The sequence below is a fragment of the Trachemys scripta genome, chromosome 1, assembly GCF_013100865.1.
Source record: "Trachemys scripta elegans isolate TJP31775 chromosome 1, CAS_Tse_1.0, whole genome shotgun sequence".
NCBI lineage: Eukaryota > Metazoa > Chordata > Testudines > Emydidae > Trachemys > Trachemys scripta.
The window spans coordinates 64,922,852-64,942,884 of record NC_048298.1 but is presented as its reverse complement, the minus strand read 5'-3'; the positions used below and the strand labels follow the sequence as shown (position 1 = coordinate 64,942,884).

Genomic DNA, 20,033 nt, shown 5'->3' with positions numbered 1-20,033 from the left:
CAAGATTTGTTTAAAATCAACAATACTGGTTCAGTGAGATCCTTGGCCAATTTGTTTAACACTCTTGGGTGAAAGTTATCTGGTCACTTCTGTAGGGCATTTTGCAAATTTGGTTGCTCTATTCTTGACAGTTTTTTTAATGCTGTCATGTGTTTTTCTACCTGCTATTTCCATTTTACCCCAATCTGGGCACCAAAGGGAAATCAATTCTTTTGTTGCTATCACAGGTAGCTAATCTGTAGGAGATTGGGTTTATTCTTCTCTCAGATGTCGTTCATGTTGTCTGTGTTTAAATTTGAAAGGTTGTATGGTTTTTGAAAGATGCATGCATACTTTGCAATTTTAAATAACATATTGACTGCATTTGCACACTTATATGTTTTCTCAGACAGTCCACAATGAATTTCCATGTGTAGTTAGAATTTTTTTTATGCTTCAGCACTAAAGCCAGTGAGTGCATTGTTTCTGGGGTTTTGTTTCCCATTACACTAAGTCATTCAAGGGAAGCTTGACTTCAGTTGGACTTTGGATGGACTTTGATTAATGATCTGAAACTGGATGGGTAAATACCTCCCTCCCCTACAGAGCTGAGGATGGATGGATTGTCTGCCTCCATGGTGGTGCATTTAGTTAATGATTTCTGAAAGGGGGAATGAATTAGTTTGTTTATAGTCCTTACATAACCAAACATCTGGCCTCTGTTGTTTGTATATGTTTTAAATTTAAATTTCAGAAAAGTTGAATTTTTTTTTTGTTCCCACAGTTCCATGATTTGTTGTTTCAGAAATATTACACTAAACAAAAAGAAAACTGAAATATATGACCTCTCCATAATAAAAAGGCAATTAAAAGGAAACAGAGTTACTGCATTTATTTATTTTTGGAGGCTATTGGTTTAGAATCCCATATCAGAATCTCACAAATAAAGAACCAGTTCTACAATAACTTACACCTCTGTGGCACAATTTTATTCAGATGAGTAGTCTCATACATCTCAATGGGGCTACTCATATAAGTAACCTTCTGCACGTGTTTGAATTTTTGCACGGGTTGAGCTTGTACACTCAGGGTATGTCTACACTGCAATCCCAGGTAGAAATGCCCACACTAGCATGGCAAAATAAAGCAGTGTAGATGTGGTGGCAGGGGCTTCATTGCAGGCTATACAAGCACACTGGGGACCTACTCGTCTGGCTGGAACCTGTGTGTTGACTGTGCACTGCTATTTTTAGTCATGCTAGTGCAGGTATGTCTATCTAAGCTGCAGTCACACCTCCAATTGCAGTGTATATGTACCCTAAAATGCTGATTTTTTTTAAAAAAAGTAAAAATTCTGTAAAAAAAACACTAAGCCGATAGAAATGTATATTCCTGCAATTCTGTACTGTTTCAACACAGTTCTGCACAACTAGCAATCTCAGCTCAGGAAAGGAGTTATAGGGGAATAGGTGAGATAATGGCAGATGAGGTTTAAGGTCTATTGTCAGAGCTACATAAAAAGATTTGTTGGTATCTGCTTGGACTATTCCTTGTACATTTATCCTTTTGTACACTTTACTCTTTCTGCAGAGACACAGCCATGGGAGATGGTGGTTATTGATGCTGGAATGAGAATGTTCCAGGTTCTGAAAAGTGGGTCTTTTGCTTTTGTTTAATTGATAAAACACTTCTGGAAACTTCATTAAACAAATAGAAACATTTGCAGTTTTCTTCCTGTCTGTCACAAATGATTGATGCTACAACTTTATTAAGAGCAAACAAAATTCAGTGTAATTATGCTGCTATTGCCAATATTTTGGCACAAGGTGGGGCCCTTTTATAGTTGAAGAATTTTGATCTCCCAGCACAAAAACTTCACTATATGTGGAGTTTCACTATGATGGGTGAGGGCCTGCCTGGCAAAAATGCCACCCACTTGCATCAGTGTGTGGGGGAAATTGATGGGGCTGTGGGGAAATGGGACGGTCCCAGCGGCAAGGGAGGGAGACACTCATCAAGGGACAATAGGTCGCCCCTTCCCCTGGAAGTCTCTGGCACCCATTGGCCAGCTGGGGGAGAGGGGTGCTCATTGGCCAGCGTTCCCCTGCTCCCAGGATTTTGCCCCATGCAGGAGCCACATGGAGCCTCTTTCAGCTGTCCACCCAAACTAGAAATGGGAACCTGGTCTGACAGATGCGGTGGGTCTAGCTGATCACCTGTTTAGGGGGTCAGGAAGGAATTTTTTCTCCCATGGGTCAACTGGTGGAGGGCAGGGAGGTTTTTATCTTCCTTGTAGCACTTTCAAGCCACAGTGGGTTAAGCAGGAACATGCTTAGTACCTGACTGAGGTACCAGGGTGGAGTTGTTTATTCATCGCAACCTGTGGCCAGTCTCCAGTGCAGTTAAGAGAATAAAATGAATGGTTCCCAGAGGTAAAAGATTTTGATGATGGGTTTGGGCTCAAGTGATAGGGTGAGACCTTGTGGCCCTCATGGGTTGAGATTCCCACCCTGCTGCACCTTCTGTCTCCCTCAAGGGCTGGAAGGGGATTGCATGGGGGGTGCTAGGACTCAGAGAGAGATGAGTCCTTCGGGATAAGCTGAGGAGAACCTATCCCGTGTTATGGATTATATGGTAAGGGGTCTTGTAACCTTTGCACTGGAACCCATTACATGCCTTGTATAGGAGAGGATGCATGATGAGCGGGTAGTGCCCCTCCCTTGTGTTAACGTTTAATAAAAGTTGTGGCCTGCTACTCAATTCCCCGTATGTCAGTCCTCATTTTGCTGTTGTGTCCACAACAATATCCCCTTCTCTTTTCCTCCTGATTAGGCAGGTGACTTTGCATCATTCTGAGCAACCTTATGGCCACTCCTAGCAGTTTGCAGCTTGTAGTAAAAAAGCTCCTCTTCACTCTCCACTGTGAGCGCTGCAGTAAGACCACCCCAGCTCCTCCTAACTGCCTGCTGGGAGTAGTAGAAGTGAGGTCAAAAGACAGCAAGCCATCCCTTTATGGGGATTGTGGCAGATTTTCTTCTCAGGTAAGGCCCAGTCCTGTAAAATGTTGAGCCCTTCTGAGAAGTGCTGAGCATCCTCAACTCTCTTTAGAGACAATGGAAGTTGAGGATACTCATCACCTCTTGGAAGAGCTCAGCGCCATGCAGGACCAAGCCTTTGGAGCAGAAGTAGAAGGGAAGGCAAAGATCTTTTTGTAACGGAGCATTTATGCGACATTAATGTGGTAGATAACTGTGCATTTTGATAGGATTAGCACAGTGGAATCTTCTTGTATTGGAATGAACTAAGAGGTTCTGAAGATGCTGAAATCACTAGGAGTTAAGGGCACATAGCATTTTGTTGGACGTGCTCAACGAACTGCAGGATCAAGCATTGTAAGAAGTGTCACTATTAAAGGAGTGAAAGTCCACTGAAAGTCCAGTGGAGTGAAAGTCCACTGAAATGCACTGAAGTAATTCTGGACTTTCAACTTGCGTCAGTGGAGGTCATTATAAGTCTGTTGTGTTATTATTTGGCTGTTAAAATATAAGAGCAATAGTCAGATTGGATGTGTCTGTTCAGAGAAATGCCAGTGCATGTTCTTTTGTACAGACCAGGCTACAGCTATTTTCATGAAAGATTTTCAATAGCTTATTTGTACTTTATTTATTCACTCCAGATTGTATTTGCATATACCATATTGCAACATACTGTGGTATGCAAGCATGTTTGCAACTTGCACTCCTTCTTTGGCTTTCCAAATATACTAGGGGATGGCTATAAATTGTGTTCCTTGAACTACTAGCACTGCCTTTAGCTCTTTCCGACCCTGAATTTTAAATTCCATCTGCTAACTGATTTACTGACATCATCCAGGGGATAAGAGAGTAGGGAAGAACATGTGCCAAGGCTAGTGCTATCATGGATTAGGCCATATTTTTCTTTAAAAAAAATGAAGAAGATGAACAGGTTACCAGAGTTAATGTCTCTGCTGAATCAGTTTCGAAAGCTATCCATCTTCTCTTGAGAAGGGTGGTTTGACTCCTTTGATGCTAAATTACATACTGTAACTAATACAATCTCCCAGATTGGTAACTGAGAGGAAATAGTAGAGAAGAACCTTAAGGCTATGGCAAAAAGAGTTTTGGTTCTGTAAGCAAAAAGTATTAAATGCCCTGATTCTGCAAGGTATTTAAAACATGAACCTAACTTTAAGCATGGGAGCTGTCTCAGAGATATCAGATACTGGCATGCCTAAGTATCTTGCTGAATTGGGCCTAAAACATTAACAGTTATTCTAATTAATGGTAACGCCTTGCTGTATACAAATATAAAATCTACAAAACTTTACTAAAGCACTGATAATCAGCATATCGATCTGTCTCTATGATGTTTGGGACCAGAGGTAATGGAGAGTGTCTAGGTAATTCAGTTTTGTTGTTTTAATATTATTTGCAAGCTTCTGATCCCGCGTCCATCTATCAAAATTGTTTAGAATACTTAATAAAGGTTCAGAGTGAAATTCTGGCCCCACTGAATTCAGTGAAAAAACTCCAATTGACTTCAATAGGGTCTTCCTTATTTAAATCAATCAATTAATTCTCTCTTCTATTGATACCAACACTGAAACATTTATATTCTCTTGTAATACAAAACAGCTGTTACAGTGGGACTGGGGGAAAAAAGTGTAAATATTAGGTATTACAGCAAAATTGAGATTTCTAATTTGTTTTCTAAAATGACTGATTCTAGATGTAAAAAAAAAAAAAAAGTTTATGCTTCAGGCAGAATTTGCTGATCTTGTTTTTTCTGCTTCTGTCTTGTTTCCTGCCAACCTTAGAGTAATTAATCACCAAAGGCATTCTATTTCTCTTTTTAACTATGATGATGCAAAAACCTTTTTTTGCTTCTCAAATCAAAGTAAGAAAGATAGCTCTGTCAATATGGATAACCAGTCTGATATTGATCTGACAGACTATTAGATTGCAGCAGCTGCCTGTAATTTAATATCTATTTAATGATTATTCCTAGGCCAATCTCAGTAATAATATTTAATGTGTGAAATTAAAACCATATGGCTGATATTTGTTCTAAATCTGCTTTCCTTCCTCCATTTTTGAGGACTTATCTTTCTAGACAAAAAGTTATGAACTGTTGATAATGATGATCATCATCTCTCTTTTTATTTCATTTTGTCTCATTATGAATTAACCACCTAATGATTACGAAGTGATAGATAACATAAGAAAGGACAGTAATGTGGCCTGAAATTCTATGTCATCAAGAAGCTGATTTACACTGAGCTCCTGGAACAAAATGTTTAAAACATGCTCCCTCCTTGCAAACAAGGGGCAAGAGTTAGTTGTGTTGCCCACATATCTACAGCTACTGTGTTCTTTACTCTACTTACATTTTAGTTGAAAATTCAAATACAGCATGTTTCACTGTAGCAAAGGCCCCAAATGGCTTTTAAAATACATGTGCCAAATTCAAAGCTGGTGTAACTGGAGAAGGTCCATTGACTTCAAGCAGTAGAGATGGAAGGAATATGTGATCAGAACACTACACCATCTTTGATCTTGTTCTGGCCTTGATCATTGATGTCTGCCAGTTAAGAAACTGGCTCAAAATGTACTATTACTCCCTCCTTCTACAGAGGGGAGGGAATTTCTCTGCACCTGCAATGATAAGACCACTGAAGATAATGGTCTCATGTTTTGCTAAACTGACCAAGGCCAGTACTGAGGACAAACTCTGTTTTGCTTTTAACACTATAGAGCCCTCCTCTTTTCAGATGGCTCTAACTATGGCACTCTGCTAGAACAGAAGCCATGTAGCTTCCTCCAGAGCAGACAGCAAGACCAATTGTGAGGAGTACTTGAGTACTCTCAAGTAAGCATCATAATTCTTTCTACCCCAGGCTCTAAACTCATCTCCTACATAAGATCCCACAGACCTAGGAAACAAGAGATTCAAGTTTACTTTTATATTTGGAAAGTATTATCACTAATAATCAGCCAGCCAATAATCTCAGACTTGCTGGAACTTCTTATTCTAAGTTTAACACTTACATGTAACAATAAATGCTAGGTCAGATTGATCCAAATCCAGAGTTTTGGTTCTAATTTGTTGGGCTAGCCTTAAAGAGTGAACTTCAGATTTTTGAGCATCTATTGTTTTCATCCCTGGTCGCAGTATTAACAGTAAGGGAATAATGTATAATGTCAACAGTAGCATAAGTACATTGAAATGTGGCGTACTGTTATGAAGATAGTTGGACAGAAAAGTATGGCAATTGTTTTTGTCATTTCCATGCTATGTGCTAAAGATGGAGACTATAGGGCCAAAATTCTGGTGTTATTGCACAGTGATGAGTAGCAAAATGAAGCCACAGTCAGGGCATATTAGAGATGTTACTACTGGCATTGCCTCCAGCAGGAATGGTGTGTATGCACTTGTGTTCTGAAGTTCAAAAAAACTTGTGAAAAAAGACTCTTTTTGGATGCCTTTTGCCAAATTTCCAGGGTTGTGATTGTGGAAGATGTAAACATGATTTTGGCTGAACAAACAGATAATTGTTTTACAACTACAAGAAAGTAGAAAATTCATACTTCATCATTATTCCATACAAAGATGGACTACAAGCTATCAGGAACAGTATCCCCGATAATGTCACAGCTAACCTGGTGGCTGAACTTTGTGTCTTTGTCCTCACCCACAACTATTTCACATTTGGGGACAATATATACCTTCAAGTCAGCGGCACTGCTATGGGTACCTGCATGGCCCCACAGTATGCCAACATTTTTATGGCTGACTTAGAACAACGCTTCCTTAGCTCTCGTCCCCTAACGCCCCTCTCTACTTGCGCTACATTGATGACATCTTCATCATCTGGACCCAAGGAAAAGAAGCCCTTGGGGAATTCCACCATGATTTCAAAAATTTCCATCCCACCATCAACCTCAGCCTAGATCAATCCACACAAGCGGTCCATTTCCTGGACACTACTGTGCTAATAAGCGATGGTCACATAAATACCACCCTATCCCGGAAACCTACTGACCGCTACACTTACCTACATGCCTCCAGCTTCCATCCAGGACACACCACACAGACCATTGTCTACAGCCAAGCTCTAAGATATAACCGCATTTGCTCCAATCCCTCAGATAGAGACAAGCACCTACAAGATCTCTATCAAGCATTCTTAACACTACAATACCCACCTGCTGAAGTGAAAAAACAGATTGACAGATCCAGATGAGTACCCAGAAGTCACCTCCTACAAGACAGGCCCAACAAAGAAAATAACAGAACACCACTAGCTGTCACCTTCAGCCCCCAACTAAAACCTCTCCAGTCCATCATCAGAGATCTACAACCTATCCTGAAAGATGATCCTTTACTCTCACAGATCTTGGGAGACAGACCTTTCCTCGCTTACAGACAACCCCCTCAACCTAAAGCAAATACTCACCAGCAACCACACATCAATGAACAAAAACACTGACCCAGGAACCTATCCTTGTAACAAAGCCCGATGCCAACTCTGTCCACATATCTATTCAAGTGATATCATCATAGGACCTAATCACATCAGCCATACCGTCAGGGGCTCGTTCACCTGCACATCTACCAATGTGATATATGCCATCATGTGCCAGCAATGCCCCTCTACCATGTACATTGGCCAAACCGGACAGTCTCTATGCAAAAGAATTAATGGACACAAATCTGACATCAGGAATCATAATACTCAAAAAACAGTGGGAGAACACTTTAACCTGTCTGGCCATTCAATGACAGACCTGCAGGTGGCTATCTTACAACAGAAAAACTTCAAAAACAGACTCCAATGAGAGACTGCTGAGCGGGAATTGATATGCAAACTAGATACAATCAACTCAGGATTGAATAAGGACTGGGAATGGCTGAGCCATTACAAACATTGAATCTATCTCCCCTTGTAAGTATTCTCACACTTCTTATCAAACTGTCTGTACTGGGCTATCTTGATTATTACTTCAAAAAAAAATTTTTCTCTTACTTAATTGGCCTCTCAGAGTTGGTAAGACAACTCCCACCTGTTCATGCTCTCTGTATTTGTGTATATATATATCTCCTCAATATATGTTCCACTCTATATGCATCCGAAGAAGTGGGCAGTAGCCCACGAAAGCTTATGCTCTAATAAATTTGTTAGTCTCTAAGGTGCCACAAGTACTCCTGTTCTTTTTGCGGATACAGACTAACACAGCTGCTACTCTGAATACTTCATCTTCTGACCATTCGGACAAACATTCAGTTCTCAGGTTGCGCTAGCATGATGAAGATGGAACAAACTGTTTTTCTGATGCTTGGCTGGAAAGAGCCAAATCTTTTACAGTAGTCAGCTAACTTTACCATGTCCATGTTTAAAGTGGCATCAAGCTCATGAAACGTTCATGACACAGTGGAAAATTACAACAATAGTAGGTTAGTTCTAGAATCATTGGGCCATCTTGATAGATTGTGAATAGGAGTTAATATTTGCTTTTGTAGCTTTCATAATTATACTTTGATTGCTTGATGTGAATCTTCATCTTATAGTTCATTATGAATAATGACTAGCACATTCATTTCTAGTGAGTCAGATTCAGTGTATGCATAAAAACTACAAAAAAAATCTACCTCAATTTCTGCCAATTAGTCCACATTATTATTTGAGCCACTACCTTTCTACTACTTTTATTGAAGAATGGTTAATTTCAAAATGACTGTTGTGCTCTCCTGGGCAAGGACTTTTATTGCCTCTTTGTCTGTATTAAAACAAGGTTGTGAAGACATTGCCCTGTGTTATCAACAAAGTCTGTCTTATGGAATTTATGATGCATCACTGGCTGTTTGCCTGCCTGGTGGCAGATATGTTTCATCAATAAACATTACAAATTAAACACAACAGTATATTCTAAACTGTTCACATCTTTCTATACAGGGTTATTAAAAGTGAAATCAAATTCCCAGACTACAAGGAGTAGAGCATGCGATGATACATGCAGTGTTACAACTGTATATGAGACAATAAGTTATTTGCAATGAAAATTACTGAGAAACATATAGGCTGATAGAAATTATTTATGCTGCTGTGAAGCAGGAGTATGTCCATTGGAATCAGTGCTGTAAAATTGACACATATGGGAGATCTGAACAAGAACAATATGATTTAAGACCTGTAGACTATATTTGTTCATTTTTTCTCTTTTTGCTTGGCATATTGATTGCCTTTAGTGTTTAAGTCTTCACAGATTCATATTGTGGGAAAGGTCTTTGGCATTTAGGGGCTTGTCCAAAGCTCACTGAAGTAAATGAAAAATAAACAGGGATTACCTGCACTGTACTTTTATCTGCCAGGTAGTCCCAGACATCTAATAATACAGTTCTCGTTTCGGTATAGCTGGACAATGACCGCCCTACACTGAAAGCAGGAGGACTGCTGTCCAGGCTTGCAGGAGGAAGGCAGTAGTGCTTTATGCCGGGGAAGGGGGACAAGGTCAGAAACTGCTGCAAAAAGGTGTGTTGGTCAGCTTTGCAGTGCTGACTCATCCCCTTGGAATGTAAGGACAGAAGGCTTTAAAGTTGAAAGCTCTGGTGTTGGAAACCCCGTTCTGCACACAGCAGGCAAGGCAGCATCCACCCTCCTTACTCTTGAAGTGTGATTAGTAGGTGGGGTTTGAACCTGCTGTGGGCATTGTGCTAGTCACTTCTTTATAGGGGGGCTGGGAAGGAATTTTTTCCCTCACCACCATATTGGCTTTGGTTGAGTGTTTTTTTTCTGCCTTCCCCCACAGTGGGTGTTAGGGAACACTTATTACAATGAGCACAAAAGATGTGGTAGGCTATATGTCGCAACTTATTTGGTAAGTGTGGGGCGGATGCCTCCATAGGGAAGGCATCTAGTGACAAGATAAATAGCCTGGTAAAGGACTTAAAAAGGAGGTGCTGATTAATGGTGTGGGGTTTGGGACTCATATGGTTGGAACGGCAGGGAGCCAACTAGGATGACCAGACGTCCCGATTTTATCAGGACTGTCCCGATATTTGCTTCTTTGTCCCGCGTCCCAACCAACGTTAGGTCGGGACACTGGACAAACAAGCAAGGCTCCCACACACAGGCGCAGCCCGGAAGGGCTCATGCCCCTCCCCCAACTCTGCCTCCTCCTTCCCCATTGGATCCCTCCCCAAATCCCCGCCTCCATCCCCGCTCTGTCCTTCCCCCATTGGCTCCCTCCCCAAATCCCCGCCTCTTCCCAAGCACGCTGTGCCCAGGAGACGCAGGGGAGCGCAGGGCCGGGGTGAGTGTGAGTCCGGCCTGGCCCCGAGCAGGCAGGACTCGGGCGGGGCGGTACCTGGAGGGAGAGTAGGGGGGCAGCCTGCGGGGCCAGGCAGTGGCTGTTGTCCCCACCTGGGCAGTGGGACTCGGGAGCAGCCGCTGCTGCAGCTCCCACTGCCGCGGGGGGAGGAAACGGCCATGGCACTTGGCGGCTGCAGCTCTGGCGCCCGAACCCGAACCCCCCGAGCCCGGGCCTGCTGTGGGGACCCAGCAGCGTGCACGCTGCACCCAGCCCCTGGCCGGTCACGTCTGGGCTGGCTGCCCAGCTGGTGCAATCACGCGGGCGGCCCCAGGGCGGAAGCATTGGCAGCCCCGTTTGTTCCCCTGCAGGACCCGAGCAGGATGGAGGGGCTGGAGCCTGTTGCCCCCACTCCGGGGCCACCCGCAGGATTGCACCTGCGGGCTGCCCCCTACCCTCCCTCCAGGTACCGCGCCCGAGTCCTGCCTGCTTGGGGCCAGGCCAGACTCACATTTAGTTTTGTGAAATCTTTTTGAAGTTCTTCACAGTCTGCTTTGGTCTTAACTATCTTGAGCAGTTTAGTATCATCTGCAAACTTTGCCACCTCACTTTTTACCCCTTTCTCCAGATCATTTATGAATAAGATGAACAAGTGGTGATTGATCATGTCCTGATAATTTAGGCCGCGGGTGTAATTTTCATTTACACAAAGGTCCCTTTGCACCACTCTGGCAGTGTGAAGCGGCCTTAAAGTAAATGAGAATCAGGGTCCACATATGTTCCTGATTTTGTATTGCATTTGTGTAATTTTGTATTTCATTACAATAACACAATATGTTTTTTAAAGGCATTTGTGCCTGAAATCTTATGCTTTTCATTGTACATTTTGACTATCACGAAGACAAAATGTCTCAAAGCACACACAAGTCACACTAAATTCTTCAGTAATAGCTGTAATAATACAGTGGGCAGCCTGAAAAACTTCCGAGATGATGGTAAGCCTCTTCAAGTTTTTTTTTAAAAAGTAATACAGGCTTCAATAAATCACTTTGCACCTGCATGCAGGTTAGAATTAAATGTAAGGTGCCTTTGTCATGTAATTTTGCAAATGGATGTTATTTGAAACTGTCTTACTCTGAAATCATTTTGTTAAAAAAAAAAAAAAAGGTAATAGAACATCCCTTGGGGTTTGTTTCCCCCGCCCCTGCCTGTTGTTTTGCTAAAAGCACCTGCCTTAAGTTGTTGAATAATAGCAGTGTACTAAAAATCACTTGGACCTTTGCCTGTCTGCAGCCTACTTTGCTTAGGAAGAACAATTTTTTCAGTATATGAAAGGAAACTAGATATGTCTCATTTAACCGTGTTCTTTCTTCCTTAGTCTTTATAGGTACATTCATTCAGTAAATAAAACAAATTTCAGGCAGTATTTTGAAGTTTTGCTCACAATGTCCGTATTTACATACAGTTGTCCATCTTATCCCTTTAAGACACCTGCCTAGGTGGTGATGCACCTAAAATTTCATGTTTTGGCCTAGCAACAGATATAACGTTCATACCTTTTTTACATCTTAAGGTAATGTATTGATACATTAATACTAATAGACATTCTGGAACAAATTTTGCCTCAGTTTACATCCTGTGCAACCCCACTGAGATCAGTAAGTGGGTCTCAGGCTACGTCTACGCTACAAATTTGAGGTGTGATTCCCAGTTTGCATACACATACTTGTGGTAACTTGATAAGAGTGAGTGCAAATATAAATAGTAGCATAGCTGCAGTAGCACAAGCAGCAATGGTCCGGCTTAGCTGTGCCGAGTACATACCCAGGTAATTCAGGTGGGTTTGTGCTTGGCATGGCTAAGCTGTGCCGCCACTGCTTCAGCTACTGTGGCTACACTATTTGTACTCACAGTAGTTCTCATCGACTCGAGCTAGCATGAGTCTCGGCTACACAAGCAGGGAATCACCCTCCCCCAGATCATAGACGTAGCCTCAGTTCTATTGGTGTAAATCCACAGAGTTATTGTGAATTTACACTGGTGTATGTGTCATCTGCCTCATACATTTAAGCAAAAAATTAGGCCCAAACTGGCCCATTGTATGTGCAAAGAAACGAACCTCCTCAAAACTCAGCTTTCTGGACAGCATTGTAGAGATCAGTTTTCAGAGAAAAACAATGCTTACAAACATTTTGGGGCACATTTTCCCCCAGAATACAGCGTAATCCCAAATTTTCACACTTTAGTTAATCAAAACTCTGGGTTAATGAAAGAACCAATTATGTCCCTCAGGGATGCACTGAAAGAAGATCTGCTCCTGCAGCATTTCTAAGGGTTTGTCTACGCTAACTGGGGGATCGATGAGTAGCGATCGATGCATCCGCGATCAATTTAGCAGGTCTTCACTAGACCCGCTAAATCGGCTGCAGATTGCTCTCCCATCAATGCTGTACTCCACTGGATCGAGAAGAGTAGGGGGAGTTGACAGGAGAGCGTCTCCAGTCAATGTCATGTAGCGTGGACCCCATGGGAAGTAGATCTAAACTATGTCAATTTGAGTTATGCTATTCACATAACTCAAATTGTGTAGCTTAGATAGAATTTCCCCTGTAGTGTAGACAAGGCCTAAGCTCTGCTTTAGTGGAGAGTCAGGATCCAGCCCTGAGGCACAAGGTGAATAACATTCATTCATAGGTCTTAGTTTTGGTTCTAATACAGTTGGTTTAATTTTCTTATTGAACAAAATCTCAACATATTTTGGGTGGTGATGTGTGAGGCAGGATTGCTCAGAACAAGAAACACTGCAGAGTGGTATGTTGAGTATGTGATACATACACCTTACCTACCATAACCTGAGCATGTTGCAGTTCCTTTCCCTCTTATCCAACAGCACACAGCAGGCTCGTCCTCTGCTGCATTCCCTGCCAAACACACACACACACACACACACACACACACACCCCTACACCCCTGGCACCTACAAAATGCTGCTGATACTTTTCCTACATCCTCATCTCTTTTTCTGCTTTCTGCCCCGCTCCAATACAGGACAGGCTCCACAATGTTTCTCTTTTTATGTCCCTTCTCTATGCAGACTCCTGCAATCCCAACTCACTGTAACTTTCCTAACCAGCCAACATCCCCTGCAGAGATCCATACTGACACTTAAATAAAGAAGATCTCATTTGCTATCTCAAGCTGCAGATAAGAATTGCTTCTTTTTAATGCTATAAGGTCTACAGTAGCATATGTCTCTACTTTCTGCTTCACTTCCTAGGTGATGGGCAGCAGGGCTCTATAAACATTCTTAGCTCTGTTTACGGGTTTCTCTAAAAAGACTCTTGTACTTATTTATTGAACAGTTGAAAGTGTTGAAAAGAACACTTTTTAAGCATAGTGAATTTCTATACATAGTGTCTAATCCAAAGCCTGTTGAAGTCAATGGAAAGACACCTTCTGACTTCAATGAGCTTTGAATGAGGCTCATAATGAGATATCCAGTATGAACGTGTTCAGTGCCAAACAAATAATAAGTAAATACATTTGATGACCTCAGTGCCACAATAGTAGGGTTTCAAACAGTGTGGGGCCGTTATTGGGATATATTTTAATTTAATATAAATATTTAACTTTTTATAAATTGACTAAGAGAATCAGAAAATGATAATAGTATAAATAGATGAACAGTGTTAGCAGCAAGAGGGAAGTAGAATTATTTAGTTTGGGACAAAGGGTAATAGTAAGAAATTAAGAAGGAAAATGTCAGAAAAGTCTCCTGACAGTGAGTGAAATGCATTAATATTGCGGAATAATCTCCCAAAGAGTAATAGAAGCCCCAGTGTTCAGAGCATTGAAATTTAGACTGGAGAGGGAATAATCCTGTATTAGTAAGGAGATAAACAAGATGAGCTAATATGCCATTTACATGTCTAACTTCTTTGATTCAATATCCTTCATGCTGAATTGTCTTCCTAACCAGATATATTATAAGATGTTGTTTATTTTTATAACATGTTACAGTGAGAATCATGCAAGAGACTAGTTTTGCAAAGGATCCTTGAGAATTTTGATGTCCCAATGCTAATGAAAACTAGGGATATCCCAGAGGCAGTGTGCTTGGCCTCAGAGAAAAGGGTAACAACCATGCCCCATATGTCCCTCCTACCTAACACTGGGATAGAACCACAACAACAATTGGCAGAAAGAGAGAGGATGTATCAACAAGGGAAAAAAGAGAGGGCCCCAGAAAAACAAAGAGAATGGACACCTTTCCACTGGAATCATATTCCTTGGTCTGTGATGGTATAAGGCAGTGAACATCCTAACCTGCTAAAGAGAGAGGATTGGAGAGAATCAGCTTCTGTGTTTACAGAGAAAACTAAAACATTTATTTCTGAGGTGTCTGGAAAAAAAGAGAGTTTGGGGCTGGGAACGGTTAGGAGGGTTATGATAGTTTAGAGGAAATTGGACAAACAGTAACTAAGACACAATCTAGAAACAGAGCTTTGGTGGCACAACCCACCTCATATGTATTTGATATCATAATACTTTGCTGGTGACAGCATATATGTAATGGCCACATTATAGTATCACTGTTGATTATTACTTAAAACAGGCAATAAGTAGAAGGAGCAGATGAAGCTGAAAAGATATACTTTGTTTCCATGCAAATGTTAGTAGTAATAAAACAAAAAAGATAGAGTTAGGGGAAAAAAGAAAACTGTTTGTAAATGGAATAGTTTTTAAAGTGATTTACGAGGCGTCTTCTGTTCTTCTGAGCTTTCAGAGGGCAATTCCATTGGCCATTAATGAGCACATTGTTTTGCTTTTTGAAATGCCAGCCTGAAGGATGAGGTGGCAGCATATAACTGACCATTAGTGAAGACACTAATAGTTCTGAAGTAATATTCTAGCTTAATGGAGTCTGAAAATAGGGTTACTACTGTACATTTCCTTTACCTTTAAAATGAATTTTTCGTGTGGAGGTATCATCATAACTTTCCATGTCCCAAGTGGATTTTGTGGTGTACTAGCAGTTAAAATCAGTGAAAAAGATGGGGCCCTGGCTATAGGGGCTAATAAAGGAAGATGTCAGGGTAGTAAAGCACTGGAACAAATTACCTAGACAAGTTGTAGAATCTACATCATTGGAGGTTTTTAAGATGTAATATACTTAGTCTTGCCTCAGCGCAGGAGATTGGACTAGATGGCCTACCAAGATCCCTTCTACTCCTACATTTCTATGATTCTATGTTTCATCACGGGCCAACGCCTGAATAGTTCCTTTAATCAACTTTTTAGAGAATTCCTGTAACTGCAAGTGTCAGCCTCTTCCCACAGAGTATATGGTGCATTAGCCATTGATTCTCCATCACACTATGGAATGAGAGCTTGAAGATGACTTTTAAGCCTAGATCATAATAACTAAGGACATTGCCACATCCAGGTCTCCTGCACACAGAGTGCCTTTCATTTCTGGTTAGTCATCATCATTCCAATCCCATTCCTCTTTTGAAGCTGTGTTTGATTAGCTAGTTTTTGCATTGTACATTGTTTTTTCTTTTACAGAAAGTACTGGATGGCATAGCTCTAAGATCTTTGTAGGATTTGGTGTTTTAGTCAGCCTTGAGGGATGCTAAATTTAAGAGTAAGGAAACAGTAATTAAAAGTGATTAGGACAAGAAGCCTTGATGCTATGAAATGTGGACTCAATTGTCCTTGACATAGGCAGAACCAGGCAGCAGGTTTTGATTATAGCTTTACTTGCTATTTTAATAAACATGAGCCAGTATTCAAACTTTTAATATCCTGCTGCTTAACTATTTCCAAAAAGCTATCCAGCTCTTTTACACAGCCCTTGTTTAAAATTTTTAATTTGTTTGGCTCTGTCTCTGCTTAGAGAAGTTGTAGCCTCACAGTAACTCTTTTATAAGTTCACTTCCAGAATCACAAGCAATTGGTTTTTTCAACTAAGTGTTTCCGCATGTGCCAAAAGTGTCAGAGCTGACAGCTTTCCTGCACTGTTTTATCTGGTTCCCACAGTACGTATGAGAGACAAACACAGGAATGTGTCTGGTGCTGACTATGCCCATCAAGGATACAATGATACTTACAGCTCTTCCAGGAAGCGGAGATTGTGCAGGGGGTTCGAGGGCAGCTTAGTGATGTTGTTCATACTGAGATCACTGTAGGGGAAAACAGACAGAGCCTTAGTATGGCATGCCACAAGTGTGGTATCCAGCTGCTCATTCCACACATTTTTAAGTAGTACATTAACAAAAATTAGTTCCTCTGCCATGACTGATGAATCATTATCTAGTTAGCATTTTAAACATTTTTCTTTCTTAAGTAGACAGTTTTGTCAAACAAACTATATATGCTGTAGCACATCCACTTTCTAAAGATTCAGGAATGTTTCCTTGTGCTCTATAAATAAGCTGGTGTGCTAAACAATCTTTTTAGTTGAAGTTACTTTAATAAACCACTATACCATATTACCATTTATTCGGAATAATAAAAGGAAAGGAAATATGTTTGTTGTTTTAAGACTGTAGCATATTCATGGGTTACTAAAAGTAGAAAAACTAAGCTGTACAAAAATAAGAAATTTGCATTTGTATTGACATTTCATGAATATGGAATATACTGCTTTTGTAATATAACATGATGTACAGTACTACTGATTTTGTCCTAAGTTACTTTAGGTATCTTGTAAAAATAAATATTTTGATTAAAAGAAATGGAATAAAAAATACATTCCTCTTTCTAACATGCTCCTTTTACAGGTTCTCAAATTGCATTAAATAAGTGAAATGAACCATAAAACAAGGGTGTAATGTGATCCTGCTCTGTAGCACACTTCCTGGTGGGGTTCCACAGTAGTTCCTGGCACAGGAAACCACTAGCCTTCTAAACTCTGGTCAGAACTCGATCAATTTCTGTTTTACGCTAAGTTCCATGTAATTAAATTTTATTCTGTTTTTATTTGTATAGGTTTCTATCAGTCTTTCCTATACTTCTACAGTACATTAGAGTTGGCTTACCACAAGAGTAAATGTAATAAAATAGCTTGCATAATAAAATACAGTAGACAAGATATGATGACTTCCTAAAATAGGAATAGCGTGATTAAAATCAAAACATATTTCACACCTGTATATTATATGCAAGTATTTATGCTACCTCCCATTTTTAATAAGTTATTAAAAAGTGCCCCTAATAGATTCTAATTACTTTATATGATTTTTCAATGACTGATTTTTCTTTTCCAGCATCTGGGAGATCCTGAGATAAGCAAATGATCTGAATTTATGTATGTGGACATTTAAAATTCCTATTAATCACCACCTGTTTCGCATTATAGAATAAATGTTTTCAGCCATCAATCTTTTAAATTCAGTATATTTGATCTTCTACTGTATTGATGTTTCCCTGAAAATGTACAATTGAAAAATATAGTTGGAGTACAGAATCTAAAATAACAGGGAACTGTGTTAATATTTCACAACCATTATCAAATCGCTAATAGAAGTAGGCCTCTGTGTATTCACTTTAAAATCAAAGTGATTAATCAGGAAGCACTTTAGTTATGAATTCACATTTTTACTGTAATATTTCATCACCTAATTCTTTCATGCCATTGGTAGGGGAGTACTCTTTCATTTTGGCAAAGGAATAAAAGATTTATTTTGGCAAAGGAACAAAAATATAGATGCTGAAATCCCATCAGTCGAGTGAATTATAGATTAACGAATAATAAGGTACAAAGCATTATGTTAAGCAAAATCAGTTGGTGCATGCATTTTCTACATAGATCTTAATGGGATTTTGTAAATAAATATTTTTGCTCATATTTTATATTTTAAAGGACAAATGCTGATGACACCCGAAAACAGGAGCAATGCATCCTGAAGCAGGCACGTATATTGGGTATACTACAGAAACAGCTTTAATGTGAGCTCTGGCTAACACAGAACAAGCCTAGCTCTCTTGACTAACTGATTCCTCTTAATAGTAGGATTAATCTGCACAGCAGGGATGATACATGTACAACCCTGAGGACCTCACCTATCCTAACTCCTAGGACGCAGCTGGTAATACCTGTCACAAGCACCCTACAGACTGGCTTGTCTGCAACATCTTAGAGGGTCAGAATATAGGCAAACAGCTTTCATTCCTTGCTCCTTCTGTGGACATGCACCAGAACAGTACAAGTCACTCCCAATATACACAAACTTTTAGAAATTTCTTTAAAACTACCAGTTAAATCAACATTTTATTCTCTCTCTCTGTATACACACCACACTGCCCCTTCCCCCTTTTCTTGGCTTCTTTGTTTTTACAACATAACACAAAACAAAAAGATATTTGTCTGCAACAGGACCACAAAATATTATCAGTAAAATAAGTTTACCCATAGTTAACAGAACAACAGAAATGCATACCTCATGAAAGCACATTATTTACACACTTGCCCAATAAAGCCTTACATGATCAATTTTTCAATAGAATGGAAGCGCTGGTGCACATTTAAGTCTAGGCCTCTACTGGCATATGCAATTACCCATTTGCACAGGCAGTTGTGTTTAGAAGCTGGTTACTCCTTTAGGCCACTTATACCACTTGTCCAGCCATGCTGGAAGTCAGACAGGAGGCAATGGATGTGGTTTAATTAGGTCACAACTTTATTCACTTAAAATATCTGGGAGTATCTGGTAACAAATTGTACCATGCAGGTCATCATCATTTCCACATAATCTCCAACTTGGTCCCTGCCATCCCATTCCTGTAATCCCTACTGTCCTGCCATCGTATGAGGTGAAAGGGGGCTCAGCTCCCCAGCTCCCCACTGCTCCAGATGTAGGAGCTCCAAGACCCCCTTTCTTAGCTTCTTTAAAAAGGCTAAAAAAAAAAAAAAAAAAAGAGGGGGTTGGCTCCCCGATGTACAGGATGTAAGAACCCAACCTCCCCTTATTCAGCTCCCTTACAGGATGCTTTTCTTCAAACCCTTTTCCAATCCATTTTATCGGATAACCATATCTCTTCCATTCTGAGTACCCACACTGGACATCCACCACAAGTTTTACATACTAAGTTGTGACATTATAACCTAACACCCCTGCCCACCCTACTGGGTCCCAGACCTACTGTGAAAAAATCCACCCTGCTCAACCCAGCTGTTAGGGAAAAATTCATTCCCAGCCTCCAAGAAAAAGGGCAATTACCATAATGCCGACAGTTAGTCATGAGGGAACCTGGTCCTTTTGCAAAGTTCGTGGGTGGGTGGATGTTGCCAGCCCGATCCTGGTAAAAGAGGTCTTCTCTGGGCTGCATGGGGTATAAATGCTCTTCCACTCTTCTAGTCAGCAGGAAGGGCCAGTGACCCTCCCCTAATTTGAGCCCAGCTGCTTCCTGCCCTTCCTGTCCATCGCTTTACACTTCTTCCTCATCCCCCTGTTGTAAGGGATGGCCCTTAAAGGGGCAACAACCATTTTCCTCCAGCCAGCCGGACAAGGACCTCCATACATGGAGGCCGCGGTGAGCATATTTTGTACATGCACCAGAGCCTCTACACACTAAAAATGTCCCGTCTTCCTATCTGCCATTTGGGCTAATTCCTGCCATTGTGTGTAGTGATTCAGCAAGACTGCACAACCCTTACTCTTACTGGTGAACAGTTATGCATGAGAGAAGTCCCTGTGAAGTCAAAGGGACTACTTACGTGAG

The 20,033-nt window shown here is 40.7% G+C and overlaps 1 protein-coding gene across 3 annotated transcripts in view; it reads right to left on the bottom strand.

Moving 5' to 3' along the window:
- The window catches only part of LGR5 (leucine rich repeat containing G protein-coupled receptor 5), a 121,702-nt gene that overhangs the window by 51,782 nt on the left and 49,887 nt on the right, over positions 1-20,033 (bottom strand). For all 3 annotated transcript variants that reach the window (XM_034771466.1, XM_034771476.1, XM_034771486.1), the window contains exon 2: positions 16,421-16,492. In XM_034771466.1, coding sequence (XP_034627357.1) covers positions 16,421-16,492 — 72 coding nt within the window. The remainder of the gene's footprint in view (positions 1-16,420; positions 16,493-20,033) is intronic.